The sequence below is a fragment of the Phyllobates terribilis genome, unplaced genomic scaffold (genome assembly GCF_046119375.1).
Source record: "Phyllobates terribilis strain yellow unplaced genomic scaffold, ASM4611937v1 Scaffold_1__5_contigs__length_1240528914, whole genome shotgun sequence".
Classification (NCBI taxonomy): Eukaryota; Metazoa; Chordata; class Amphibia; order Anura; family Dendrobatidae; genus Phyllobates; species Phyllobates terribilis.
In genome coordinates, this window is record NW_027362761.1 from 822,925,612 (window position 1) to 822,951,157 (window position 25,546).

The 25,546-nt window shown below is 41.1% G+C and overlaps 1 protein-coding gene across 3 annotated transcripts in view; it reads right to left on the reverse strand.

The window, feature by feature from the left end:
- Positions 1-25,546, reverse strand: part of GC (GC vitamin D binding protein) — a 338,037-nt gene that overhangs the window by 64,386 nt on the left and 248,105 nt on the right. The window contains exons 10-11 of one of the 3 annotated variants that reach the window (XM_073637861.1): positions 22,682-22,779; positions 2,420-2,552 (exon numbers count right to left, since the gene is read on the reverse strand). In XM_073637861.1, coding sequence (XP_073493962.1) covers positions 2,420-2,552; positions 22,682-22,779 — 231 coding nt within the window. Of the gene's footprint in view, positions 1-2,419; positions 2,553-22,681; positions 22,780-25,221; positions 25,306-25,546 lie in introns of those variants that run through there. The other 2 variants (XM_073637868.1, XM_073637874.1) reach the window with 2 other exon arrangements.

Genomic DNA, 25,546 nt, shown 5'->3' on the forward strand with positions numbered 1-25,546 from the left:
ACAATAAAAAAATACACATATTTGATATTGCAGCATTCAGAAAAGTCCGATCTATCAAAATATTAAATAAATGAATCAGATAAGTAAACAGGAAAAAATCAAAATGCCAGAATTACAGTTTTATGACTGCTGCAACACTGCAATTGAGTGCTTTAAGAGCAAAACATTGTATCTACCCAAACTGATATCAGTCGAAATGTCAGCCCAGGGCGCAAAAAAATAAGCCCTCACCCAGCCCCAGATCCCGAAAAATGGAAAGGCTACGGGTCTCGGAAAATGGTGACTTTTTTTTTGTTACAAGTTTCTTTTCAGCACTTAAATAAAAAAATAACTATACATGTTTGGTATCTGCATACTTATACTGACATGGAGATTCATACTGCCAGGTCAGTTTTACCATATACAGTGCTGGCCAAAAGTATTGGCACCCCTGCAATTCGGGCAGATAATACTCAGTTTCTTCCTGAAAATGATTGCAATCACAAATTCTTTGGTATTATTCTCTTCATTTAATTTGCTTGCAAGGAAAAAACACAAAAGAGAATGAAGCAAAAATCAAATCATTGATCATTTCACACAAAACTCCAAAAAAGGGCAGGACAAATTATTGGCACCCTCAGCCTAATACTTGGTTGCACAACCTTTAGCCAAAATAACTGCGAACAACCGCTTCCGGTAACAATCAATGAGTTTCTTACAATGCTCTGCTGGAATTGTAGAGCATTCTTCTTTGGCAAACTGCTCCAGGTCCCTGATATTTGAAGGGTGCCTTCTCCAAACTGCCATTTTGAGATCTCTCCTCAGGTTTTCTATGGGATTTAGGTCTGGACTCATTGCTGGCCACCTTAGAAGTCTCCAGTGCTTTCTCTAAAACCATTTTATAGTGCTTTTGGAAGTGTGTTTTGGGTCATTGTCCTGCTGGAAGACCCATGACCTCTGAGGGAGACCCAGCTTTCTCACACTGGGCCCTACATTATGCTGCAAAATTTGTTGGTAGTCTTCAGACTTCATAATGCCATGCACACGGTAAAGCAGTCCAGTGCCAGAGGCAGCAAAGCAACCCCAAAACATCAGGGAACTTCCACCATGTTTGACTGTAGGGAACGTGTTCTATTCTTTGAATGCCTCTTTTTTTTTCCTGTACACTCTATATTGATGCTTTTTCCCAAAAGCTCTACTTTTGTCTCATCTGACCAGAGAACATTCTTCCAAAACGTTTTAGGCTTTCTCAGGTAAGTTTTGGCAAACTCCAGCCTGGCTTTTTAAAGTCTCGGGGTAAGAAGTGGGGTCTTCCTGGGTATCCTACCATACAGTCCCTTTTTATTCAGACGTCGACGAATAGTACGGGTTGACACTGTTGTACCCTCGGACTGCAGGGCAGCTTGAACTTGTTTGGATGTTAGTCGAGGTTCTTTATCCACCATCCGCACAATCTTGCGTTGAAGTCTCTCGTCAATTTTTCTTTTCCGTCCACATCTAGGGAGGTTAGCCACAGTGCCATGGGCTTTAAACTTCTTGATGACACTGCGCACGGAAGACACAGGAACATTCAGGTCTTTGGAGATGGACTTGTAGCCTTGAGATTGCTCATGCTTCCTCACAATTTAGTTTCTCAAGTTCTCAGACAGTTCTTTGGTCTTCTTTCTTTTCTCCATGCTCAATGTGGTACACACAACGACACAGGACAGAGGTTAAGTCAACTTTAATCCATGTTAACTGGCTGCAAGTGTGATTTAGTTATTGCCAACACCTGTTAGGTGCCACAGGTAAGTTACAAGTGCTGTTAATTACACGAATTAGAGAAGCATCACATGATTTTTCAAAGGGTGGCAATACTTTTGTCCACCCCTTTTTTTAAGTTTGGTTTGGAATTATATCCAATTTGGCTTTAGTATAATTCTTTTTGTGTTTTTTTCATTGAAGACAAATTAAATGAAGAGAATTTGTGATTGAAATCATTTTCAGGAAGAAACTGAGTATCATCTGACAGAATTGCAGGAGTGCCAATACTTTTGGCCAGCACTGTATAGAACATGGTTAACAAAAAATAAATGAAAGACAATTGTGGAATTGCATTTTTTTTGCAATTTCAACACACTTGGAATTGTTTCCAGTGCATCACATGATAAAATGAATGGTGTCATTCAAAAGTACAACTTGTCCCGCAAAGAACAAGTCCTCGTACGGCTATGGAGATGGAAAAAACAAAAGTTACGGCTCTGGGAATAAAAGTAGAAAAAAACAAAAGAGCATAAAGATGGAAAATTGCAGGGTCATGAAGGAGTTAAGGATGGCTATAGCCCCGATGATCTATTCTGCGGTATTTCCATATCTTTCTATTTCAACCATCTCTAGCTCTCCTGTAGCAGTGAATTCCGCAGCATGAGCCTGTTAGTCTCGCGGACTGCGCACTGCTCACCTTCTCCTTGCAGTACACCGGAGGAGCATTTATTATGCAGCACGTAGATGCTAGATTTGCTCTCTCTTCTGCTAATTCTTCCACCTTCTTTGCTGTAAGTTTAGGAGTCTTGCTGCCGAGAGTCTTAATTAACCTATGGTGAAAAACAAATCAGCATTCATTAGGAGCAGTTGCTTGGATTAGAGCCAGCAATGGTGTTTTATTCATTATGTGAATAAATCCACAGACTATTAATAATCTGTACCTGAGCCAACGCTAATCATGCAAAATTAATTTACTTAAAATATATATTACATTGGAAGGGAAGAATAAAAACACTGACTGTGGGAAGCTCCACAATATTTTATTGTTTGTGTTCTCTGATTATAAACCGACCTTCTGTTATAAAGTTTCATTACAATACTTCTCCATAAATGCATTAGCGTTTTATTTTTACAAAATAACATTTTAAACCACTATTATAATATATCAAATGTAGTTGCTCGTAGGACAATATAAAAGTACTGAATCAATTCATGTATTCAGGTTTTAACAAATTATCATCAAACATTTTAATTACTTTAATGACATAAAAAGTTCAACTTCAATATTCAACAAATTCTTTATTTCAGGAGCTCACAACCACCAGCCTCCTAGGTCCTCCTTACTGAGGGGGCTGGTGTCCACCTGATTTTATTGACAGTTCAGACCATAGGCATCATTGAACCACTAGACTGAACAGTGCCTTCTCCAATGCTGCAAGAAGAGGGATGGAGCGCTGGAGGTGACCGGGATCGGGAGCTAACAGTGCACTACACGATACCACCAGCTTGATTACAAGATCTATAGAAAACATCCTGTAAATATTGAGCTTTTTGTCTAGGAAACCAGCCACCACTGATAGACTGCAGAGATGGCTGGCAATCTATGCAACCAGAAGTAAGAGATAAAAAAAAAAATGCCTACATTCTTGAGAACGGAGAGGGTTTTTAACGAAAAGTAAATTGCAAAGTTGCTTGCTTTTACAAACAATTTGCAATTTTAGCCATTTAATATGAGAATATCCTTTAAGTGCAACAGTTAAGGTCTACAGGAACACTTTGAGGAAATATACTAAGACTTTAGTGCATACTAGAAGCTTAAAGGGGTTGTTCGATACTTTTAAAAAAATGCCAGTGTGTTTTAATGATAAATACAAACTTTTTTCTTATTACTTTGCGCTGCTGATATTGCCTGTGAGTGGCGCTATCGCTGGCAGCTCACAGGCAACACGTGACCCCCGGCTGCAGCCGGCTCTGACATCCGCTGATGTCACAACAAGTCCAGGCTGCAGCCGAGGGTCCCTTTTCCGCACTCTACCGGTTGCTGGGTTGTGGGCGGGGTTACCCCCCGCATCATACCCGGCATCCACCGCGCGCTCTCCCTCTCCCCATTCATTGGGAAAGCGCGCGGGGGATGCTGGGTGTGACGCGGGGAATAACCCCACCTACAACCCAGCAGCCACAGCGGTGACCCCAGCGCTGACTCACGCCTCACTTGTCGTGACGTCAGCGCGGGGTCACGTGATGCCTGTGAGCGGCCACTGATAGCGCCGCTCACAGGCAGTATCAGCAGCGCAAGATAATTAGAAAAAAGGTTGTATTTATCATTAAAACATACTGGCATTTTTTTTAAAGTACCGGACAACCCCTTTAAACAGCACTGGAATAAGAAAATACATTTGGTGTGTATTTTCCTGTTCAGGCTTCAGAAAATAATAATATTTCTAATAATAATAAAACCTATGAGCTGGCACAGATTTGTGATGTAATTGAATTTTCTTTATTCCAGTTTAAGACACGAATTATGGGAAATAGGGCTGTGGGAAACCTCCGCATGATTCCACTAAGGGCTCGTGCAGACGACTGTAGTTTTGGTCTGAATGCGATCCATGAAAACATCGGATGGCACTCAGACCAAATTATTCAATGAGGCTGTGCACATGCCCAATTTTTTCCTCGAACCACTTGCAGTATGCATGATTTTCCTCCGATAATCGACTACTCAATCCTATGGGTCCATGAAAAAAAATCAGACCATACTTGGATGCAATCAATATGTAGTTCAATTTTCATGGACTAACAGAATGGAATTTTTTTTTAAATTTTCCACATCTGAGAAAAACAGATCCCACTATGATCAAACTCTGATCAGAGTCTGATCAGTATAATCGGACTGTTTTCCTCAGTCGGAAAAGATAAGGTCGTGTTACCTAGCCTAAACCTCACACATACAGTACAGACCAAAAGTTTGGACACACCTTCTCATGTAAAGATTTTTCTATATTTTCATGACTATAAAAATTGTACATTCACACTGAAGGCATCAAAACTATCAATTAACACATGTGGAATTATATACTTAAAAGAGTGAAACAACTGAAAATATGTCTTATATTCTACGTTCTTCAAAGTAGCCACCTTTTGCTTTGATGACTGCTTTGCACACTCTTGGCATTCTCTTGATGAGCTTCAAGAGATAGTCACTGGAAATGGTCTTCCAACAATCTTGAAGGTGTTCCCAGAGATGCTTAGCACTTGTTGGCCCTTTTGCCTTCACTCTGCAGTCCAGCTCACCCCAAACCATCTTGATTGGGTTCAGGTCTGGTGACTGTGGAGACCAGGTCATCTGGCGTAGCACCCCATCACTCTCCTTCTTGGTCAAATAGCCCTTACACAGCCTGGAGGTGTGTTTGGGGTCATTGTCCTTTTGAAAAATAAATGATGGTCCAACTAAACGCAAACCGGATGGAATAGCATGCCGCTGCAAGATTCTGTGGTAGCCATGCTGGTTCAGTATGCCTTCAATTTTGAATAAATCTACAACAGTGTCACCAGCAAAGCACCCCCACACCATCACACCTCCTCCTCCATGCTTCTCGGTGGGAACCAGGCATGTAGAGTCCATCCGTTCACCTTTTCTGCGTCTCACAAAGACACGGTGGTTGGAACCAAAGATCTCAAATTTTGACTCATCAGACCAAAGCACAGATTTCCACTGGTCTAATGTCCATTCCTTGTGTTCTTTAGCCCAAACAAGTCTCTTCTGCTTGTTGCCTGTCCTTAGCAGTGGTTTCCTAGCAGCTATTTTACCATGAAGGCCTGCTGCACAAAGTCTCCTCTTAACAGTTGTTGTAGAGATGTGTCTGCTGCTAGAACTCTGTGTGGCATTGACCTGGTCTCTAATCTGAGCTGCTGTTAACCTGCGATTTCTGAGGCTGGTGACTCGGATAAACTTATCCTCAGAAGCAGAGGTGACTCTTGGTCTTCCTTTCCTGGGGCGGTCCTCATGTGATCCAGTTTCTTTGTAGCGCTTGATGGTTTTTGCAACTGCACTTGGGGACACTTTCAAAGTTTGCCCAATTTTTCGGCCTGACTGACCTTCATTTCTTAAAGTAATGATGGCCACTCGTTTTTCTTTACTTAGCTGCTTTTTTCTTGCCATAATACAAATTCTAACAGTCTATTCAGTGGGACTATCAGCTGTGTATCCACCTGACTTCTGCATAACACAGCTGGTGGTCCCAACCCCATTTATAAGGCAAGAAATCCCACTTATTAAACCTGACAGGGCACACCTGTGAAGTGAAAACCATTTCCAGTGACTACCTCTTGAAGCTCATCAAGAGAATGCCAAGAGTGTGCAAAGCAGTCATCAAAGTGAAAGGTGGCTACTTTGAAGAACCTAGAATATAAGACATGTTTTCAGTTGTTTCACACTTTTTTGTTAAGTATATAATTCCACATGTGTTAATTCATAGTTTTGATGCCTTCAGTGTGAATGTACAATTTTCATAGTCATGAAAATGCAGAAAAATCTTTAAATGAGAAGGTGTGTCCAAACTTTTGGTCTGTACTGTATTTATCACCACTTTTTGAAAAGGAACAAATCAGTAAAAAGTGGCCACAAATTGCGGTATCTTTTCACCACTTTTGTGGAATACAAGTTGGATATACAAACAGATTTCAGACGATTCTCATGCAGCAGATGCACATCAGATATAGAGGCATTGTAAAATGCAAAAACTTCAGCAGGAGATAAACTACTTTAACCCCTTAAGCCCCGAGGGTGGTTTGCACGTTAATGACCAGGCCAATTTTTACAATTCTGACCACTGTCACTTTATGAGGTAAATACTCTGGAACGCTTCAACAGATCCCCCTGTTTCTGAGATTGTTTTATCGTGACATATTGTACTTCATGATTGTGGTAAAATTTCTTCTATATCACTTGCGTTTATTTGTGAAAAAAACGGAAATTTGGCGAAAATGTTGAAAATTTTGCAATTTTCAAAATTTGAATTTTTATGCCCTTAAATCAGAGAGATATGTCACACAAAAGAGTTAATAAATAACATTTCCCACATGTCTACTTTACATCAGCACAATTTTGGAACCAAAATTTGTTTTTGTTAGGGAGCTATAAGGGTTAAAAGTTGACAAGCGATTTCTCATTTTTCCAACAAAATTTACAAAACCATTTTTTTAGGGACCACATCACAGTTGAAGTAACTTTGAGAGGTCTTCATGACAGAAAATACCCAAAAGTGACACCATTCTAAAAACTGCACCCCTCAAGGTGCTCAAAACCACATTCAAGAACTTTATTAACCCTTCAGGTGCTTCACAGGAATTTTTTGAATGTGGAAGAAAAAAATGAACATTTAACTTTTTTCACAAAAATGTTACTTTAGACCCAATTTTTTCATTTTTATGAATCAATTTGTGAAGCACCTGGGGGTTCCAAGTGCTCACTATGCATCTAGATAGGTGCCTTTGGGGGTCTAGTTTCCAAAATGGCGTCACTTGTGGGGGAGCTCCAATGTTTGGGCACGCAGGGGCTCTCCAAGCGCAACTTGGCGTCCGCTAACAATTTGAGACGATTTTCCATTCAATTTATTAGCGGACACCATGTCGCGTTTGGAGAGCCCGTGATGTGCCTAAACAGTGGAGCTCCCCCACAAGTGACCCCATTTTGGAAACTACACCCCCCAAGGATTTTATTAAGGTGTATAGTGAACATTTTGAACCCAGAGGTACGACACAGAATTTGTTTACATTAGGTCATCATATTGAATAAGTTGTCATTAGTCTTGAGCGCAAGTGCTCGCTACTTGAGTTTGCATCGGGTACTCAGGTATGCACCATGTACAGCATGTGCTCGAGTGACATGCTCGAGTCCCTGCTCCGCATGTTTCACGGTTATTAGACACCCAAAAAAAAACATGCGGGGATCGCTCATGCATGGCAGGCAATCCCCGTAAAGTTTTTTTGACCGCGAAGCATATGGGGCAGAGACTCGAGCATGTCACTCAAATACCCACGATACTCAATGCATACCAGAGCACCCGATGCAAACTCAAGTAGCGAGCACTTGCGCTCAACACTAGTCGCCATATCGTCATCTTTTTTTCTTACTTTTGAAAAAAATCCCAACCCCATCACAACCCTAACCCCAACCCTAACCCCAACCCCAGCCCTAACCCTAGCACAACCCTAACCGTAGCACAACCCTAGCCCTAGCACAACCCTAACCCTAGCACAACCCTAACCCTAGCACAACCCTAGCCCCAAACCCAGCCCTAACCCTAGCCCAATCCTAACCCAAGAGTTTATTTTTTACGCCGTTTCTTGTGTGGTATAAGTGATTAGACGACTTTATTCTTCGGGTCGGTGTGATTACAGCAATACCAGAATCATATGGGCTTTTTATGACTGACAGCTGTCACACACTAAAAGACGCATTTTTTGTAAAATCTAGTTTTTGCATCGCCATATTTTGAGAGCTAGAATTTTTCCAGATTTTGGCAGACAGTCATGTGATGGCTCGTTTTTTGCGGGATGACTTGACGTTGTTATTGGTGCCATTTTCAGGCACGTGACATTTTTTGATCGCTTTCTATTCTGATTTTTGGGAGACAGAATAAACAAAAACCAACAATTCAGGAATTGTTTTTTTTTTTATTTTTTATTCTGTTCTGCGTGTGGTAAAATTGATAAGGCAGCTTTATTCTTCGGGTCAGTACGATTACAGCGGTACCACATTTATATCGTTTTTCTATGTTTTGCACTTTTACATAATAAAAGCAATTTTATAGAAAAAAATATTTTTTAGCATCGCTTTATTCTGAGAGCTATAACTTTTTTATTTTTCGGATGATGGAGCAGTATGGTGACATGTTTTTTGCGGGACGAGATGACGTTTTCAGCGGTACCATTTTTATTTATATTTGTCTTTTTGATTGCGTGTTATTCCATTTTTTGTTTGGCGGTATGGTGATAAAGCATTGTTTTTTGCTTCGATTTTTTTTTTTTTACCGTGTTCACTGAAGGGGTTAACTAGTGGGGCAGTTTTATAGGTCAGGTTGTTCCGGACGCGGCGATACCAAATATGTGTACTTTTATTGCTTTTTTTTTTTTTTATAATAATATTTATTGATGGGTACATTATATTTTTATTTTTGGTGGATTATTTTTTTTATTTTTTTTTATATTTTTGCAATTTTTTTTTTTTTCACTTTCTGGAAGCTTATATAGTTTATTACTTTGTCCCACTCTGGGACTTTCACTTTTTTTCTCTGATCACCAGTGAATGTGTCATGCAGGCTGTCAGCGCCGGACAGGGAGAAGATTGTTTGGAGATGCACTGCGCATGTCGAAACAATCTTCCTGCTGTCTGGTGACCCGGATGTTGTCATGACGACATCGGGTCATCATGGCAACACCCGGGAAGCCTTTGCAGACAGCGCTGGAAGCCGGAAGAGGAGGTGAGTATCTGCGATCACCTCCCCTTGCCCCCGCAATGCTGCGATCGACTTCGATCGCAGCATCGCGGGGGCTAATGTGCTGGGAGCGGTGCAGGACCGCTCCCTGCACATAGTATCGGGTGTCAGCTGTGACAATCAGCTGACACTCGCCATGACGTACTAATACGGGTCTGGCTCTTAAGTCCCAGGGCACAGACGCGTATTAGTACGTCAGATGTTGTTAAGGGGTTAAAGGGAGTCCGCCAACTCATTATACAGTTAAATGGACTATACAGTGTTGTAGGGGACTTAGCCACTATATCAATCATACTAACACTGTGTCTGTTACTGGTACAGTGCCTGAGAAAATAACTTGTAATTCGTATGCAAATGAGGAGGCTTGAGTGTACCCCTGGTTTGGCAGGGAGAAGCCGCCAGGCACCCACCTGTCCAACTAGTCTCCCATGCGGCTTTGTCCCGAGTAACTTATGTAGCTTAGTATGGCTTTCTCTTAACTGCAGCACCTTTTCAGAGTAAAACTTATTTGGGTGAAATCATGCAGCCAGTGTCTGATACATGCCGCCCTTGGATCAGCGGTCAGGGTCCCTTTAAAGTAGGGAGCAACTAATAAGCTTGTGGCTTGGAGAGCTGGAACATTGCCAGTTCCGGGACACTCATTATATTAACTTCTTCTATGTGATCATGGGCTGGATGTTATTTATGAGCAATATTTCAGAATTTATTCCGCTTCTGGAACTCAACTACTGAAACTTTGCGAGTCTCATCAAGAATGAAGTTAATTCCTATTCAAGCTTTGTGCATAGAATTGCTGCAAATTGCAGTTCGAAATGAAATGATATTCCTTATGTGATAATGAGATCTGCTTCTTGCTGTTCCTCTGATGGATTTAGTAACAGCATATGTATACATTTATTGCTGCTGAAATAGATGAATGTCTAATTACCTGTGATTAAATATATTAATTATTTATGATTAGCCATCTGCAACATAATGATGTTGAATATGCATTTTTTATATTGATGCATTTACTGCAGATAATCATTGGCTAATGAGTATTTGCATACTATTTAATGTCTGTAACTACCTCATATTTGCGGCAAAGATAAATGCACTCAATAAGTAGACTTCTTTAATATTTTTTATTGGTGATTAAACTAATTAAGAATATGGATTTTAACTAATTTGTAATTTTCTACCTTTTTCATAATGAGGTGTGCTAGAACATACAGTATCTGGATCCTTCCTGTTGTTCTTTACCATTATTTTAAGTATTTAAAATACTAATTACAATACGGCAAAATAAACCTAATATCCACCTTACCTAATTAAAGGGAATCTGTCACCAGGTTTTAGACACGTAACCTGGGAGCTGCACAATGTTGGGGCAGAGACCCTAATTACAGCAATGTGTCAATAACTGAGTTGTTTGCTGTGGTTATTATATAATCACTATTTTATCAGCAGGAGATTATCACTAGTATCAGTATCAGTAAACCTGCTGCCATGTAATTCTCCATATTAATGAGCTCTGTATAACCCCACCCTCACCACTGATTGGTAGCTTTCTGCCTATGCACACTGCACACAGAAAGCTGCCAATCAGTGGTGGGGGTGGGATTATACAGAGCAAAGCATTAGAGAACTGGTAGATCTGCAGTGGATAAAACAGTTTTTATAAAAACTGTAGCAACCAATAAAGTAATATAGAGCTGGAATCAGGGTCTCTGCCTCTATATCAAGCTGCTCTAAGATGGTGATGAAAGACTTGGTGACAGAGTCCCTTTAATATAGTATTGGGCTGATTGTATTGGTGGACATTGAGACTGCAGTTCAGACTCCCACCATTTTTATTGAAGAATGAAAGAGGAAACCACGATTAAACACTATAGTTTTTATGATCATAATCTCCACAGCATATCAAAGTACAAGCAAAGTGGATTAAAATGTTACCAAAACTCATCCACACACTGTATGCACCTTTAAGACAATGACCAATGACCACAGCCTCCACAAAAAAAAGTATGTAAAGACTCTCACTACACTCTTGAGGAAACCGCTGTGTGAGAACAAGGCTATCTCCATATCCTCCATTATAATAGCAAAAAACAGCAAAACACACAATGTGAAAAAAGTTTTTTATCAATATTTTTTATAGCCATGTTCCAATAAAAACATACTGAGAACTGCAGAAACTGAAAACGAAATATTCACCCCAATAAGACAACAATGACTGAGTCTTATGGAAGAGCCTCATCCCTTCCGAACATAATACATTGTAGAAAAATGGAGAAGGAGGTAGAAGGAAGAATTTCAACATCTTGAAGGTCGGCGTGTCCCCGAAACGTTGCTTCAAGATGGTGCATTGTGTCACACGTTGAAAATTTATCCTGCTACCACCGTCTCCATTTTTCTCTGATGTATCATGTTCGGAAGGGATGAGGATCTTCCATAGGACTTGGTCATTGTTGCCTTATCGGGATGAATATTTTGTTTTCGGTTTCTGCACTTCTCGGTATGTTTTTTATTAGAACATGGTTATAAAAAGATATTAAAGGAAAACGTTTTCCGCATTGTGTGTTTAACTGTTTTTTGATGTCATCGCCTCCACAAGACACAGAAATACTACATGCTGTATATTTCTTTCATTTATGCAGGATGTATGCTGATAATTTTGCTGTTTGAATCAAACAGAGTCACCTTGAAAACTGAAAATGTCACAAGATACGACAGAGATATGTATGAGCTCAGGTGAAAAAATTCCTTTCCTGTCATAAATTCTGCATTATTCCATATATCTATAAATAAACAGTGTATAAATTGGTCTCCTTCAAACATGAGTTTGGTAGCAATCACAATCTGATTACGAGTCCTTAATGTCATGTAACGCTCACAAGGGTCGTGCTGTAAAATTTTATTTCATCCAAAAAGTTTATTTTTTAATGGAAATCATTAAAAGATAGTTTTCTACATAAAACACACAATAGATCTTTCCGTATCGTAGCTGATGACCACTCATGTCCAGTAGATCTGATGGCTGTAAGCATTTTTTAACTCTCCATGATCGAGCTTGCCACTGAGTGTTCATATCAAAGAATTACTTAAACAGACCAACTTTTTTTGTTTTTCTGTTCTCTTTAACTTTTCATGTGTTTTGTTCCTAAGAGATACGTTCTGATGTTCATGACGTGTTTTATTGTACTTTAATCCTGTCACTCTTCTTAATAATCTCTTATCAGGCGCCATGCTCATTAATAATGACACCCACTATTGCCTACTATGGGTTGCAACTTGATTGAGGATTGAACAAGATGCCAAGAATATCAATGCTCTCAGATCTTCAATGAAAACATAAAAAACCCATGTGATATAAAAGCTCAAAGCTTTTGAGGCTGTGTTTAAAGGTACCAAAATCTTTGATAATAAATTCATTTTAAGTTCTTTTACAACAATGGAGAAAAAGGATCACTGTCAGACAGAAATGCCCATTACAACATTAGGTTACAGCTGAAGATTAGTACTCAATAGAAAAGGTTCTGATAACTATGTAGGTGTCCGTGGGTTGTCAATAGGATTAATCCTTATAGACACAGGCCAAAATACATTTACAACTAAGTAAATCAAGTTACTTTTATCATAATAATTAGTTGTGCAAAAAGACATGGATATTCAACAATGAGGTCGAGATTCAGAATTTACTGGATTACATAAACGTGGCTGTATGAGATATATAGTTTTGTTATATACGGTGGTGGCCAAAAGGTTTCGCACCCCTGCAATTCTGTCAGATAATACTCAGTTTCTTCCTGAAAATGATTGCAATCACAAATTCTTTGGTCTTATTATCTTCATTTAATTTGCTTGCAAGGAAAAAACACAAAAGAGAATGAAGCAAAAATCAAATCAATGATAATTTCACACAAAACTCCAAAAATGGGCCAGACAAAAGTATTGGCACCCTCAGCCTAATACTTGGTTGCACAACCTTTAGCCAAAATAACTGCGAACAACCGCTTCCGGTAACAATCAATGAGTTTCTTACAATGCTCTGCTGGAATTGAAGACCATTCTTCTTTAGCAAACTGCTCTAGGTCCCTGATATTTGAAGGGTGCCTTCTCCAAACTGCCATTTTGAGATCTCTCCCCAGGTGTTCTATGGGATTCAGGTCTGGACTCATTGCTGGCCACCTTAGAAGTCTCCAGTGCTTTCTCTAAAACCATTTTATAGTGCTTTTGGAAGTGTGTTTTGGGTCATTGTCCTGCTGGAAGACCCATGACCTCTGAGGGAGACCCAGCTTTCTCACACTGGGCCCTACATTATGCTGCAAAATTTGTTGGTAGTCTTCAGACTTCATAATGCCATGCACACGGTCAAGCCGTCCAGTGCCAGAGGCAGCAAAGCAACCCCAAAACATCAGGGAACCTCCGCCATGTTTGACTGTAGGGACCGTGTTCTTTTCTTTGAATGCCTCTTTTTTTTCCTGTACACTCTATGTTGATGCTTTTTCCCAAAAAGCTCTACTTTTGTCTCATCTGACCAGAGAACATTCTTCCAAAACGTTTTAAGGCTTTCTCAGGTAAGTTTTGGCAAACTCCAGCCTGGCTTTTTTATGTCTTGGGGTAAGAAGTGGGGTCTTCCTGGGTATCCTACCATATAGTCCCTTTTCATTCAGACGCCGACGGATAGTACGGGTTGACACTGTTGTACCCTCGGACTGCAGGGCAGCTTGAACTTGTTTGGATGTTAGTCGAGGTTCTTTATCCACCATCCGCACAATCTTGCGTTAAAATCTCTCGTCAATTTTTCTTTTCCGTCCACATCTAAGGAGGTTAGCCACAGTGCTATGGGCTTTAAACTTTTTGATGACACTACGCACGGAAGACACAGGAACATTCAGGTCTTTGGAGATGGACTTGTAGCCTTGAGATTGCTCATGCTTCCTCACAATTTGGTTTCTCAAGTCCTCAGACAGTTCTTTGGTCTTCTTTCTTTTCTCCATGCTCAATGTGGTACAGACAAGGACACAGGACAGAGGTTGAGTCAACTTTAATCCATGTTAACTGGCTGCAAGTGTGATTTAGTTATTGCCAACACCTGTTAGGTGCCACAGGTAAGTTACAGGTGCTGTTAATTACACAAATTAGAGAAGCATCACATGATTTTTCAAACAATGCCAATACTTTTGTCCACCCCCTTTTTTAGGTTTGGTGTGGAATTATATCCAATTTGGCTTTAGGACAATTCTTTTTGTGTTTTTTCATTGAAGACAAATTACATGAAGATAATAATACCAAAGAATTTGTGATTGCAATCATTTTCAGGAAGAAACTGAGTATTATCTGACAGAATTGCAGGGGTGCCAATACTTTTGGCCACCACTGTACATAGTTTTGTATGCAAATTGCCTCTTCAGAGAAAAAGAGGACTTGAACTCTATAGCGCCACCTATTGGAAGCAGCAATCCTACAAGTCACAATCAACCCTTTAACGAGTCATGCAATATGACTTAGGATAAAAGCCAAATCAGAATCTCAATTTGCAGACACGGTGTTTCGGTGTTTCGGGCTGTTCGACCTCGTCAGTGCAAAGTATGAGAACTGATTTGGCTAGATGAGATGCTCTGGACTGAAGTCTAAGGGGTAACGTTTCTCCTTGTGGAGAGTCACATACCAGCTCTGGCATGTCAAGGTAAGGAGGCTTATTTGCCGTGCAATGCTTTTTGTAATTAGTCTTAGTGCACAGCTCAGAGTTGTGCATTATGAATCAGATTGCTCCATACCATGTCAATTATTCACTGGTTATATCTGAACTTTCATCTGTTTTCAAACCTTAGCGTACTCATTATTTTTATTATTATTATTTATATAGCGCCGTTGATTCCATGGTGGTGTACATAAGAAGGGGTTACATACCAAATACAGATATCACTTACAGTAAACAAACTAACAATGATAGACTGGTACGGAGGGAAGAGGACCCTGCCCTTGCGGGCTTACATTCAACAGGAATGGGGAAGGAGACAGTAGGTTGAGGGGTTGCAGTAGCTCCGGTGTTGTTGAGGTGGCAGCAAGCAAGGTCGTGGCAGGCTGTAAGATTGTTTGAAGAGACGGGTTTTCAGGTTCCGTCTGAAGGATCCAAGTGTGGTGGATAATCGGACGTGTTGAGGCACAGAATTCCATAGGACAGGGGATATTCGGGAGAAATCTTGGAGGCGATTGTGTGAGGAACAAATAAGTGTGGAGGAGAGAAGGAGGTCTTGGGAGGACCGGAGATTGCGTGAGGGAATATATCGGGAGATTAGTTCAGAGATGTACGGAGGAGAGAGGTTATGGATGGCTTTGTAGGTCAGTGTTAGTAGTTTGAACTGGATACGCTGGGCAATTGAGAGTCAGTGAAGGGATTTGCAAAGGGGGGTAGCAGAGGAGTAGCGAGGCGAGAGATGGAACAGTCGAGCAGCAGAGTTAAGGATGGACTGGAGAGGTGCGAGAGTGCTAGCAGGTAGGTCACAGAGGAGGATGTTGCAGTAGTCGAGGTGGGAGATGATGAGGACATGCACAAGCAGTATAGTAGATTAAGAGTTGAGGAAAGGATGGATTCTGGAAATATTTTTGAGCTGGAGGCGACAGGAGGTGGCGAGAGCTTGGGTGTGGGGTTTGAAGGACAGGGCGGAGTCAAGGGTTACTCCGAGGTAGCGGATTGTTGGTACAGGGGAAAGACTGATGAGTGATAGAAAGATCAGGTGGGAAAGATATGCGAGATGGAGAAAGATAATGAGTTCAGTTTTGTCCACATTGAGCTTGAGGAAGCGGGAGGAGAAGAAGGAGGATATGGTTGCTAGACATGCTGGGACTCTGGATAGCAGAGAGGTGACATCTGGGCCAGAGAGGTAGATCTGGGTGTTATCAGCGTACACATGGTACTGGAAGCCATAGGATTTTATGAGCTGTCCCAGGCCAAAGGTATAAATGGAGAAGAGTAGGGGTCCTAGGACAGAGCCTTGAGGGACTCCAACAGTGTGGGGCCAGGGTGAGGAGGTAGTGTGGGAATGGGTGACGCTAAATGTGCGGCTTGAAAGGTATGAGGAGATCCAAGATAGGGAAAGGTCTTTGACGCCAAAGGAAGAGAGGATCTGTAGTAGGAGGCAGTGGTCAACTGTATCGAAAGCAGAGGACAGGTCAAGAAGAAGGAGTACAAAGAATTGTCTGTTAGCTTTGGCTGTAAGTAAGTCATTGGTGATTTTGGTAAGGGCAGTTTCGGTTGAATGGTGGGGACGGAAGCCGGATTGTCAGTTGTCGAAGAGAGAGTTAGATGAGAAGTGGGAGGAAAGTTCAGCGTGAACGTGTTGCTCAAGGAGTTTGGAGGCAAATGGGAGCAGAGATATGGGGCGAAAGCTGGACAAGGCGGTACTTAGATTTCTCTCTGAATTCAATATTCAGTAGTTTAGGTGCCTTATAATTGAGGTAACTTTTATCTGAAATTTGTACTCTGCTTGGCTTCATCATGGTTTTAATACCCAACTGCTCTTGCCAACACTTCTGACCAATCTTCTGGCCTGTCTTATAGCTTGTCTTTTGGCTTCAATACTTTGGTAGGTTCACCTACGGAAACCTTGTTATGACTTTTACTTCCTCTAAATAGTACATCATCTTACCCTGACCCGACTTCAGGCTATTTCTGACTGTGAGCTTGCTTCAGGCTATATCTCCTGGATATTGGACTTTAGAAAGACCTTTATAACCTTTTAGTAGTGCACTCAACCTTTGTCAATGATTATTCTACTTTCTCTACCACTGCCAGTCGACAGTTGTTCTGGGGACTATGATCTGGGAAATCAACTGCAGCCAGATAAAGCCTTACTTTTAGGGGGCGAAGATGAAAACCAGGATATTTCTCAGATTTAAGGGTGAAACAACCGCAGTCGCTGTGGAGGGCCTGGCGGGTCAAGGGCCCGCCGACGCCATCAGATAATACACCCTGCTGGCCAATCAGAGGCCAGCAGCTGACGTCAATGTGCATGTGACTTGGCTCATGGCAATGACATCATACACTTCCCTTGCACTCTGAAGTCAGCTGCCGGCTTCAGAATAGGACACCTTGAGGCGGGGGAGTGAAGAGAAGGTATTTATTTATTTTTTAAATCAGTGGTCATACTAGTACATGGATGACTATGGGGAGGTGTGATGGTGTGGGGGTGCTTTGCTGGTGACACTGTTGGGGATTTATTCAAAATTGAAGGCATACTGAACCAGCATGGCTACCACAGCATCTTGCAGCGGCATGCTATTCCCTCCGGTTTGCGTTTAGTTGGACCATTATTTATTTTTCAACAGGACAATGACCCCAAACACACCTCCAGGCTGTGTAAGGGCTATCTGACCAAGAAGGAGAGTGATGGGGTGATACGCCAGATGACCTGGCCTCCACAGTCACCAGACCTGAACCCAATCGAGATGGTTTGGGGTGAGCTGGACTGCAGAGTGAAGGCAAAAGGGCCAACAAGTGCTAAGCATCTCTGGGAACTCCTTCAAGATTGTTGGAAGACCATTTCCGGTGACTACCTCTTGAAGCTCATCAAGAGAATGCCAAGAGTGTGCAAAGCAGTCATCAAAGCAAAAGGTGGCTACTTTGAAGAACCTAGAATATAAGACATATTTTCAGTTGTTTCACACTTTTTTGTTAAGTATATAATTCCACATGTGTTAATTCATAGTTTTGATGCCTTCAGTGTGACTGTACAATTTTCATAGTGAAGAAAATATAGAAAAATCTTTAAATGAGAAGGTGTGTCCAAATTTTGGTCTATACTGTATATATATATAATTTATTCAGGATGTGGAGGGCCCGGTCCAAATTTTGCAATGGGGCCCATCAGACTCTAGTTACACCACTGCTTAGATTCTACACCCCATTCAAACCATTTATGGTTTCCAACCATTTCAGGGGAGCAACTATAACATATAACATTTCCCTTAACATGGATCCTGTAAGAAAATCTTGGATAAAATGTAAACTATTATGAATTTGAAAGCTCAACTCAAGGCTGAACAGTAACTGAAGGCTGAATGTTTGGTTCAACTAAAGGCTTTTCTAGTTCATTCTAGTCCTGCTTAAATTCTATTTCTTGAACCTAAAATGAGAGTACTTTTTCTTTCTGTTAACCCCTTCACATCATATGATGTACAATTATGTCATATGTAGTGATGAGCAAGCATGCTCTTTACTCGAGATTTACTTGTTTTCCGAGTATCTTCAGCGTGGTCGGGTGTTATGTTTTAGTCACTCCATGTGTGGCGCCCCTGAGGGTTCGGTTGCCACAGAGGTACTGCATCTCAACCAGAGGTGTGGTATCTCACTCTCAGGTAAGGAAGGAGTACAGCTCAGGACCCTAACACCTGCATGCAACACATACCCGCAGTGGGGGTAGGGCGAGATTGCTCCTAAGGGAGAGCACAGTCCCGGGTCCCTAGCTGGGGGGCAGGAACTATGTAGTGGGTGTGGGTGGAGGAAGTAGCTTAGGGGAGCACATGAGAGGGAGGTATATAAAGGGAAGCCATCTTAGAAAGTCGAGTTCAGTCTGAGGAGAGAGAGAGAACAGTCTACAGTGAGAGGAGTGGGGCAGGGCTCTGCAGGAGCTCTGCTCAGGCAGAGGGCCTGAGGAGTGGCCCAGGACTGAAGAAAGAGGAGAGGGAGCAGGAAGGGTTCCAGGAACGGAAGAAGGGACCCCAGGGGTACGGGCAGTGCTGGAGGCCACCCGTACGCCCGAATCTACCAGGAGGCGGAGGGGTTAGGCCACACAAAGGGGACCGGTCCCTCAACTAGCAGAGAACTTTATGACTCAACTAGAAACCGGAGGCTGCAGTATTTCAAGTCCTGCAGCCAACAGTCCATATCAGTCTCACCAAGAAGGTAGCTATATAGGACCCAGGGGACGGAACAGACGTCGCTCGACAAGGCCCGCAGGTACTGGATTGGGACACTTGGTATGAGGTGCAGGGAGACGGCCAGAGAGAGGACACAGAAGGGGGTCCTGCTAAGTACTCCAGAGATATCTGAGGGTGGACTGAACCCCTCCCTGAGTAAGCGCAGCACGACGAGGGAAGTTACTTTGGTGCCTGTAACTTGGACTGCAATAACCGTGAGTAAAGACCCTGAGGACTGCACTTCATTGTCTCTGTGATTATTGCTGCGCCATCAAACCCTGCACTACAAAGCCCAGCATAACCCATCCCATCTACACTGCCCTGGAGCTAAGCTCTACCTGTGGAGAGCCACACCATCCCTGCTGCAGTAACATCAGCTCCAGAGGACCTGCTCCACAGCGGCGGCTCCCTTAGCTGCATACCACAGGTGGCGTCACGAACTTTATATAAAAACTTTATTAATCCCCTGTAAATAAACCCCTTTTGATTGACCGCCCTGGGTCACGGACCGGGTCACTGCCACTGTGACATCCCCCAGCATTTACCGGCCCGGCACCAGGTACCCCACGGCCCAGGGGGCGCGTCACATGCTCATGATTTGAGATTGTTTGACAGCTTTAATACATGTTTGATAAACACACTAGTTTCTTAGGCATTCCTAACATGTATTAAAGCTGTCAAACAGTCACAAATCATGAGCATGGAGTGTCTAAAACATAACACCTGAGCACGCTGAAGATACTCGGCGAGCACCCGAGAATGCTAGCCGAAAGGGTTAACAGAACATACTCGCTCATCACTAGTCATATGTCATGTCCCTGCCTTTGATGTAGGCTAAGCTCACATCTTTCCCAGCAGATGATGGCTGAATAATGTGCATTTAACAGCAGCGGGTGAAGCGGAGCTGTTAACCTGTTAAATGCTGCTCTCAATCTCTGACACCAGCATTTAACACACGCCGCAGAGGGCTTGTCATTCCCTGCGCCCATTGGCGCTCCCGTGGCAAGATCCCGAGGAGCCGATGGGTTGCTAAGACAGCCAGGGGTTTGTTGAAGACCCCTGTGCCTGTCATTACGATACTCCAGTGAAAGCCAGTGTTTACTTGGTGCTCATAGGAGATCATGATTTTCACTAGATATAGCTGTACTCATGCACTGCTATGTATAGCATAAGCGATCAGACAATCACAGCTTCAAGTCCCTTAATGGCACTATTAAATAAAGTAAAAAGTAAAAAAAAAAATAAAAAAAAATTGAAAAAATTTTTTTTTCAAAAGTTCAAATCACTCCGTTTTTGCCCCATCAAAAATAAAATAATAAAACAATTGTAAAAGCATAGCAACATTTACAGTATATACACTACCGTTCAAAAGTTTGGGGTCACCCAGACAATTTTGTGTTTTCCATGAAAACTCAAAATTTTATTTATCAAATGAGTTGCAAAATGAATCGAAAAAAAAGTCCAGACATTGACAAGGTTAGAAATAATGATTTTTATTTGAAAGAATAATTTTCTCCTTCAAACTTTGCTTTCATCAAAGAATGCTCCCTTTGAAGCAATTACAGCTTTGCAGACCTTTGGCATTCTAGCGGTTAATTTGCTGAGGTAATCTTGAGAAATTTCACCCCATGCTTCCTGAAGCCCCTCCCACAAGTTGGATTGGCTTGATGAGCACTTTTTGCGTACCTTAAGGTCAAGCAGCTCCCACAACAGCTCAATGGGGTTGAGATCTGGTGACTGCGCTGGCCACTCCATTACAGATAGAATACCAGCTGCCTGCTTCTTCACTAAATAGTTCCTGCATAATTTGAAGGTGTGCTTTGGGTCATTGTCCTGTTGTAGGATGAAATGGCTCCAATCAAGCGCTGTCCACAGGGTATGGCTTGGCATTGCAAAATGGAGTGATAGCCTTCCTTATTCAAAATCCCATTTACCTTGTACAAATCTCCCACTTTACCAGCACCAAAGCAACCCCAGACCATCACATTACCTCCACCATGCTTGACAGATGGCATCAGGCACTCTTCCAGCATCTTTTCAGTTGTTCTGTGTCTCACAAATGTTCTTCTGTGTGATCCAAACATCTCAAACTTTGATTCGTCTGTCCATAAAACTTTTCTCCAATCTTCCTCTGTCCAATGTCTGTGTTCTTTTTACCCATATTAATCTTTTTCTTTTATTAGCCAGTCTCAGATATGGCTTTTTCTTTGCCACTTTGCCCTGAAGGCCAGCATCCCAGAGTCGCCTCTTCACTGTAGACATTGACACTGGCGTTTTGCATATACTATTTAATGAAGCTGCCAGTTGAGGAGTTGTGAGACGTCGATTTCTCAAACTAGGGACTCTAATGTACTTGTCTTGTTGCTCAGTTGTGCAGCGGGGCCTCCCACTTCTTTTTCTACTCTGGTTAGAGCCGGTTTGTGCTCTCCTCTGAAGGGAGTAGTACACACCGTTGTAGGAAATCTTCAGTTTCTGGGCAACTTCTCGCATGGAATAGCCATCATTTCTAAGAACAAGTATAGACTGTCAAGTTTCACATGAAAGTTCTCTTTTTCTGGCCATTTTGAGAGTTTCATAGAACAAACAAATGTAATGCTCCAGATTCTCAACTAGCTCAAAGGAAGGTCAATTTTATAGCTTCTCAAATCAGCCAAACCGTTTTCAGCTGGGCTAACATACTTGTGCAAGGGTTTTCTAGAGTTTTCTAGACATCCATTAGCCTTCTTACACAGTTAGCAAACACAATGTACCATTAAAACACTGGAGTGGTGGTTGTTGGAAATGGGCCCCTATACACCTATGTAGATATTGCAAAAAAAAACAAGACGTTTGCAGCTAGAATACTCATTTACCACATTAACAATGTATAGAGTGTATTTCTGATTCATTTAATGTTAGCTTCATTGAAAAAAAAAGTGCTTTCCTTTCAAAAATAATGAAACTTCTAAATGACCCCAAACTTTTGAACGGTAGTGTAACTACATAGGCCTTACTGACTATAGGGTCAAACATGTTTAAAAACTGATACAGTATGTAATAAAATGTTGATTCCTCTATTAGACTTGTAAAAGCATTAAACACAGAAAGATTTAACACATACAGATGCTTGCTATGTAACACAGATAGTATCTGCCTATATGAAGCAGGTCCAGCTCCTCATCTTTCTTCATACATTACGATGAAATTTATGTTGTAGCTCACAGCCTCATTAACTGGTTAATGAATACACTATTGTTCTAAACAGCACTATGTGCACTAATCACTATGAATAGTTTTTAAAATCCTGTATGTCGGTGGCAAAATTTGTTGACTAAATTTACCTGGTTCCAAAGATATTTGCTATTCAGTAAAACACAAGTGAGTAAAATATTAAAAATATCATCTTATAATTAAATTATAGAAATAATTCCAGAGTGAAATTCTCAAAGCCATTTATCACTATTGCTGGGTAATTGGATCTAGTTAAATCTAAGGGGCATCCTAATTTTACACAGCTTAAAGGTAGAAGAAATGACAGTACTCTAACTAAAATAAATCTTCTGATAATTTGTGGAACTTACTTCTCCTTGAATTCAGAGAATGGATATTTGTTGTAGTCTCCACACAGCTCATTCCCTTCACTTATGTACTTTTTCATTTCTTCACTCAGCGGCGCTTTCTGAAATAAAGAACAGATGTTTAATTTCTCAAGAATTCGTTAAGGGTGTCATACAAAGGTATTTTATCAGATAAAATCTTGTTAGTAAGATATTTTGTAGTTTAACGACAGTTTTGAAAGAAAATGTATCAGGAACCCTAACTTGAGGTTCTTCAAACTACAAAAGCTAGATAAGACTTCTAAAATCGTACAAAGACAAGATATGTTTTATTGCCTTTTTGTTTTTCTTGGATTTATGTTTGGACTTTAATGCTGACAACAGTTTAAATTGAAGCTCACTTCCCAAACTGCAAAATCTGTAACTGAGCCCCCCACTTTCCCTACCCACCATGTGCTATTTATATAATTGGTGTCTTCTTATGAGGCAATGAGCCCACGGACCTAGGTCTCAGGTGCAACTCTTTCCACCGTATCACCCATCGCTAAACTGCTGAATACATGAATACTTTTTTTAATTGTTAGCCAGATCCTGTCATTTCCAGAAATGATATAATTTCTGTATCCCTCATGGGAACCAAAACTACAGGGAGAAAATGAACTTATTTCCTCCCTGCAGCCACTTGCTTCCAGTCATATGAGCAGTACAGGGTCTGTTCCAGTCACCATTCACTAGAGCACGCTGTAATCAGTCCACAACACTTTGATTGAAAGCCTGTTCTGCAGAATGTGTATGTGAGCAGAGTGTGTGTGCAGAGCCATCTGTCAATCAAAGTGCTGGGGAGTGATTATAGCCATGCTCACTGTGTAGTGAGCGGTGAATGTAACTGCTCTCCGCTGTGCCCCTATGACTGGAAGCGAGCAGCTGCAAGAAGGATATAACTTAATTTCCTACATAAATTCGAAATAGCATATATGGTCAAGACAGGTTCCCTTTAAATCATATTATTATTTAATTAACACTAACAGCAAAGCCACACTAAGAAGAATTAAAATTCCCCCTAAAATTCAAGAAAACGCAGCAAACAAGGGCAGCAATGTTTACCTGCCCAGATCTTCAAAGCCAAATGCACTACCAGGGATGCAGCAAACCCACATAAAGATGGCGGATACACAGGTGCAAAATACTGATGAAACAATCACTCACAGCCTACCATTCCATGGAGGGGGTGACTGCTTAGTATTAGAATTGCACAAAGATAGGCTTGTATAGGGTGCTGTTCACACTAGGGTAGTGCACAGTATCCGGCTTACAGCCTATTAGCTACGCCCATACTATTATTACCATGAAATGGTAGGTTGTGAGTGATTGTCTCATCAGTATTTTGCACTTGTGTAGCCGCCATCTTTATGTGGGTTTGCTGCATCCCTGGTAGTGCATTTGGCTTTGAAGATCTGGGCAGGTAAACACTGCTGCCCTTTTTTGCTGTGTTTTCTTGAATTTTTGGGGGAATTTTAATTCTTCTTAGTGTGGCTTTGCTGTTAGTGTTTAGAGTAGGACTCGTAAGCATGAGGACCCTTGTCGTGGGTTACTAGCTTACGTATTTTGGCCAAAATATCAACTAATACCTCATATATTATATATATATATATATATATATATATATATATGTATTTTTGTACATTTTTATTCCAGGGTGCAGCCAGGCTCATCAGTGCGGGCATTGTAAACTGGGGTGTCTGTTCCCAGGGGGTGCACTTGGATAGTATCGGGCAGCCCGCCTAGTCTAATAGTATGGGCGTAACTAATAGGCCGTAAGCCGGATACTGTGCACTACCCTAGTGTGAACAGCACCCTATATAAGCCTTTTTGTGTGCAATTCAGATGCTAAGCAGTCACCCGCTCCATGAAATGGTAGGTTGTGAGTGATTGTCTCATCAATATTTTGCACTTGTGTATCCGCCATCTTTATGTGGGTTTGCTGCATGCTGGTAGTGCATTTGGCTTTGAAGATCTGGGCAGGTAAACACTGCTGCCCTTGTTTGCTGTGTTTTCTCTTATTTAATTAAGTTTGAAATAGTAAGGAATGCTATCATAGTTTTGGGTAACATTTTACACACGTCTTGTAAAACAAGTATTAAAGTCCTTTGTTAGAGTAAGCAAAAAATGATATCATTATACAATTATAGTTCACAAAATGGGCCTATTTCTAATAATTAATATTTACTGCATAAATAAACCTGTTAAATCCCCCTTTTAAACAGAACAGATTTTTGGGAAATCTCTCCCTGTAACCTTATGATTCTGTTTACATAATTGGGACATGAACCGATCTAGATCCTATTTTGTTATCACGACTAAAGAAGACTGTAATGATAGCCCAATTTGTGTGCTGGTACTGTTGCTGGTGTATTTGGTCGTAAAAAAATTGCTCATCTAAATATCAGATGGTAAAACTTTATAAATAGATTGTATAACAATTCTGAAATAGATTACAAAGTATTTTAGTAAGGTCTAATAAATTTATTTAAAGCACCACTCTTGCAATTTTTTTTTATTTCACCCTTGGAGTGGTAACACTAATATAAGTTCCCTGTCCCTAGTAATATACTTACCAGCCACCATCTTCTTCTGTTCTCAGCACGGCTCAGCATGGTGAAACACAAACAAAACGTGGGGGTGATGCTTTAATTATTTATACATTTGGTATTGTGAAATCTGGAGACGAATCTGCTTTAAAGAATTTGTGAAGATCTAGATATTAGCTTTATTGCAATAATATTTTTAGCATTTCATTCATATTATTAAAGTATGTTTTGTGCGGAATAATGATGCTGTCAGTCTAACAGCTAGCTTACAGGTTTAATTACAGTAGTTTTGGTCTCCTAT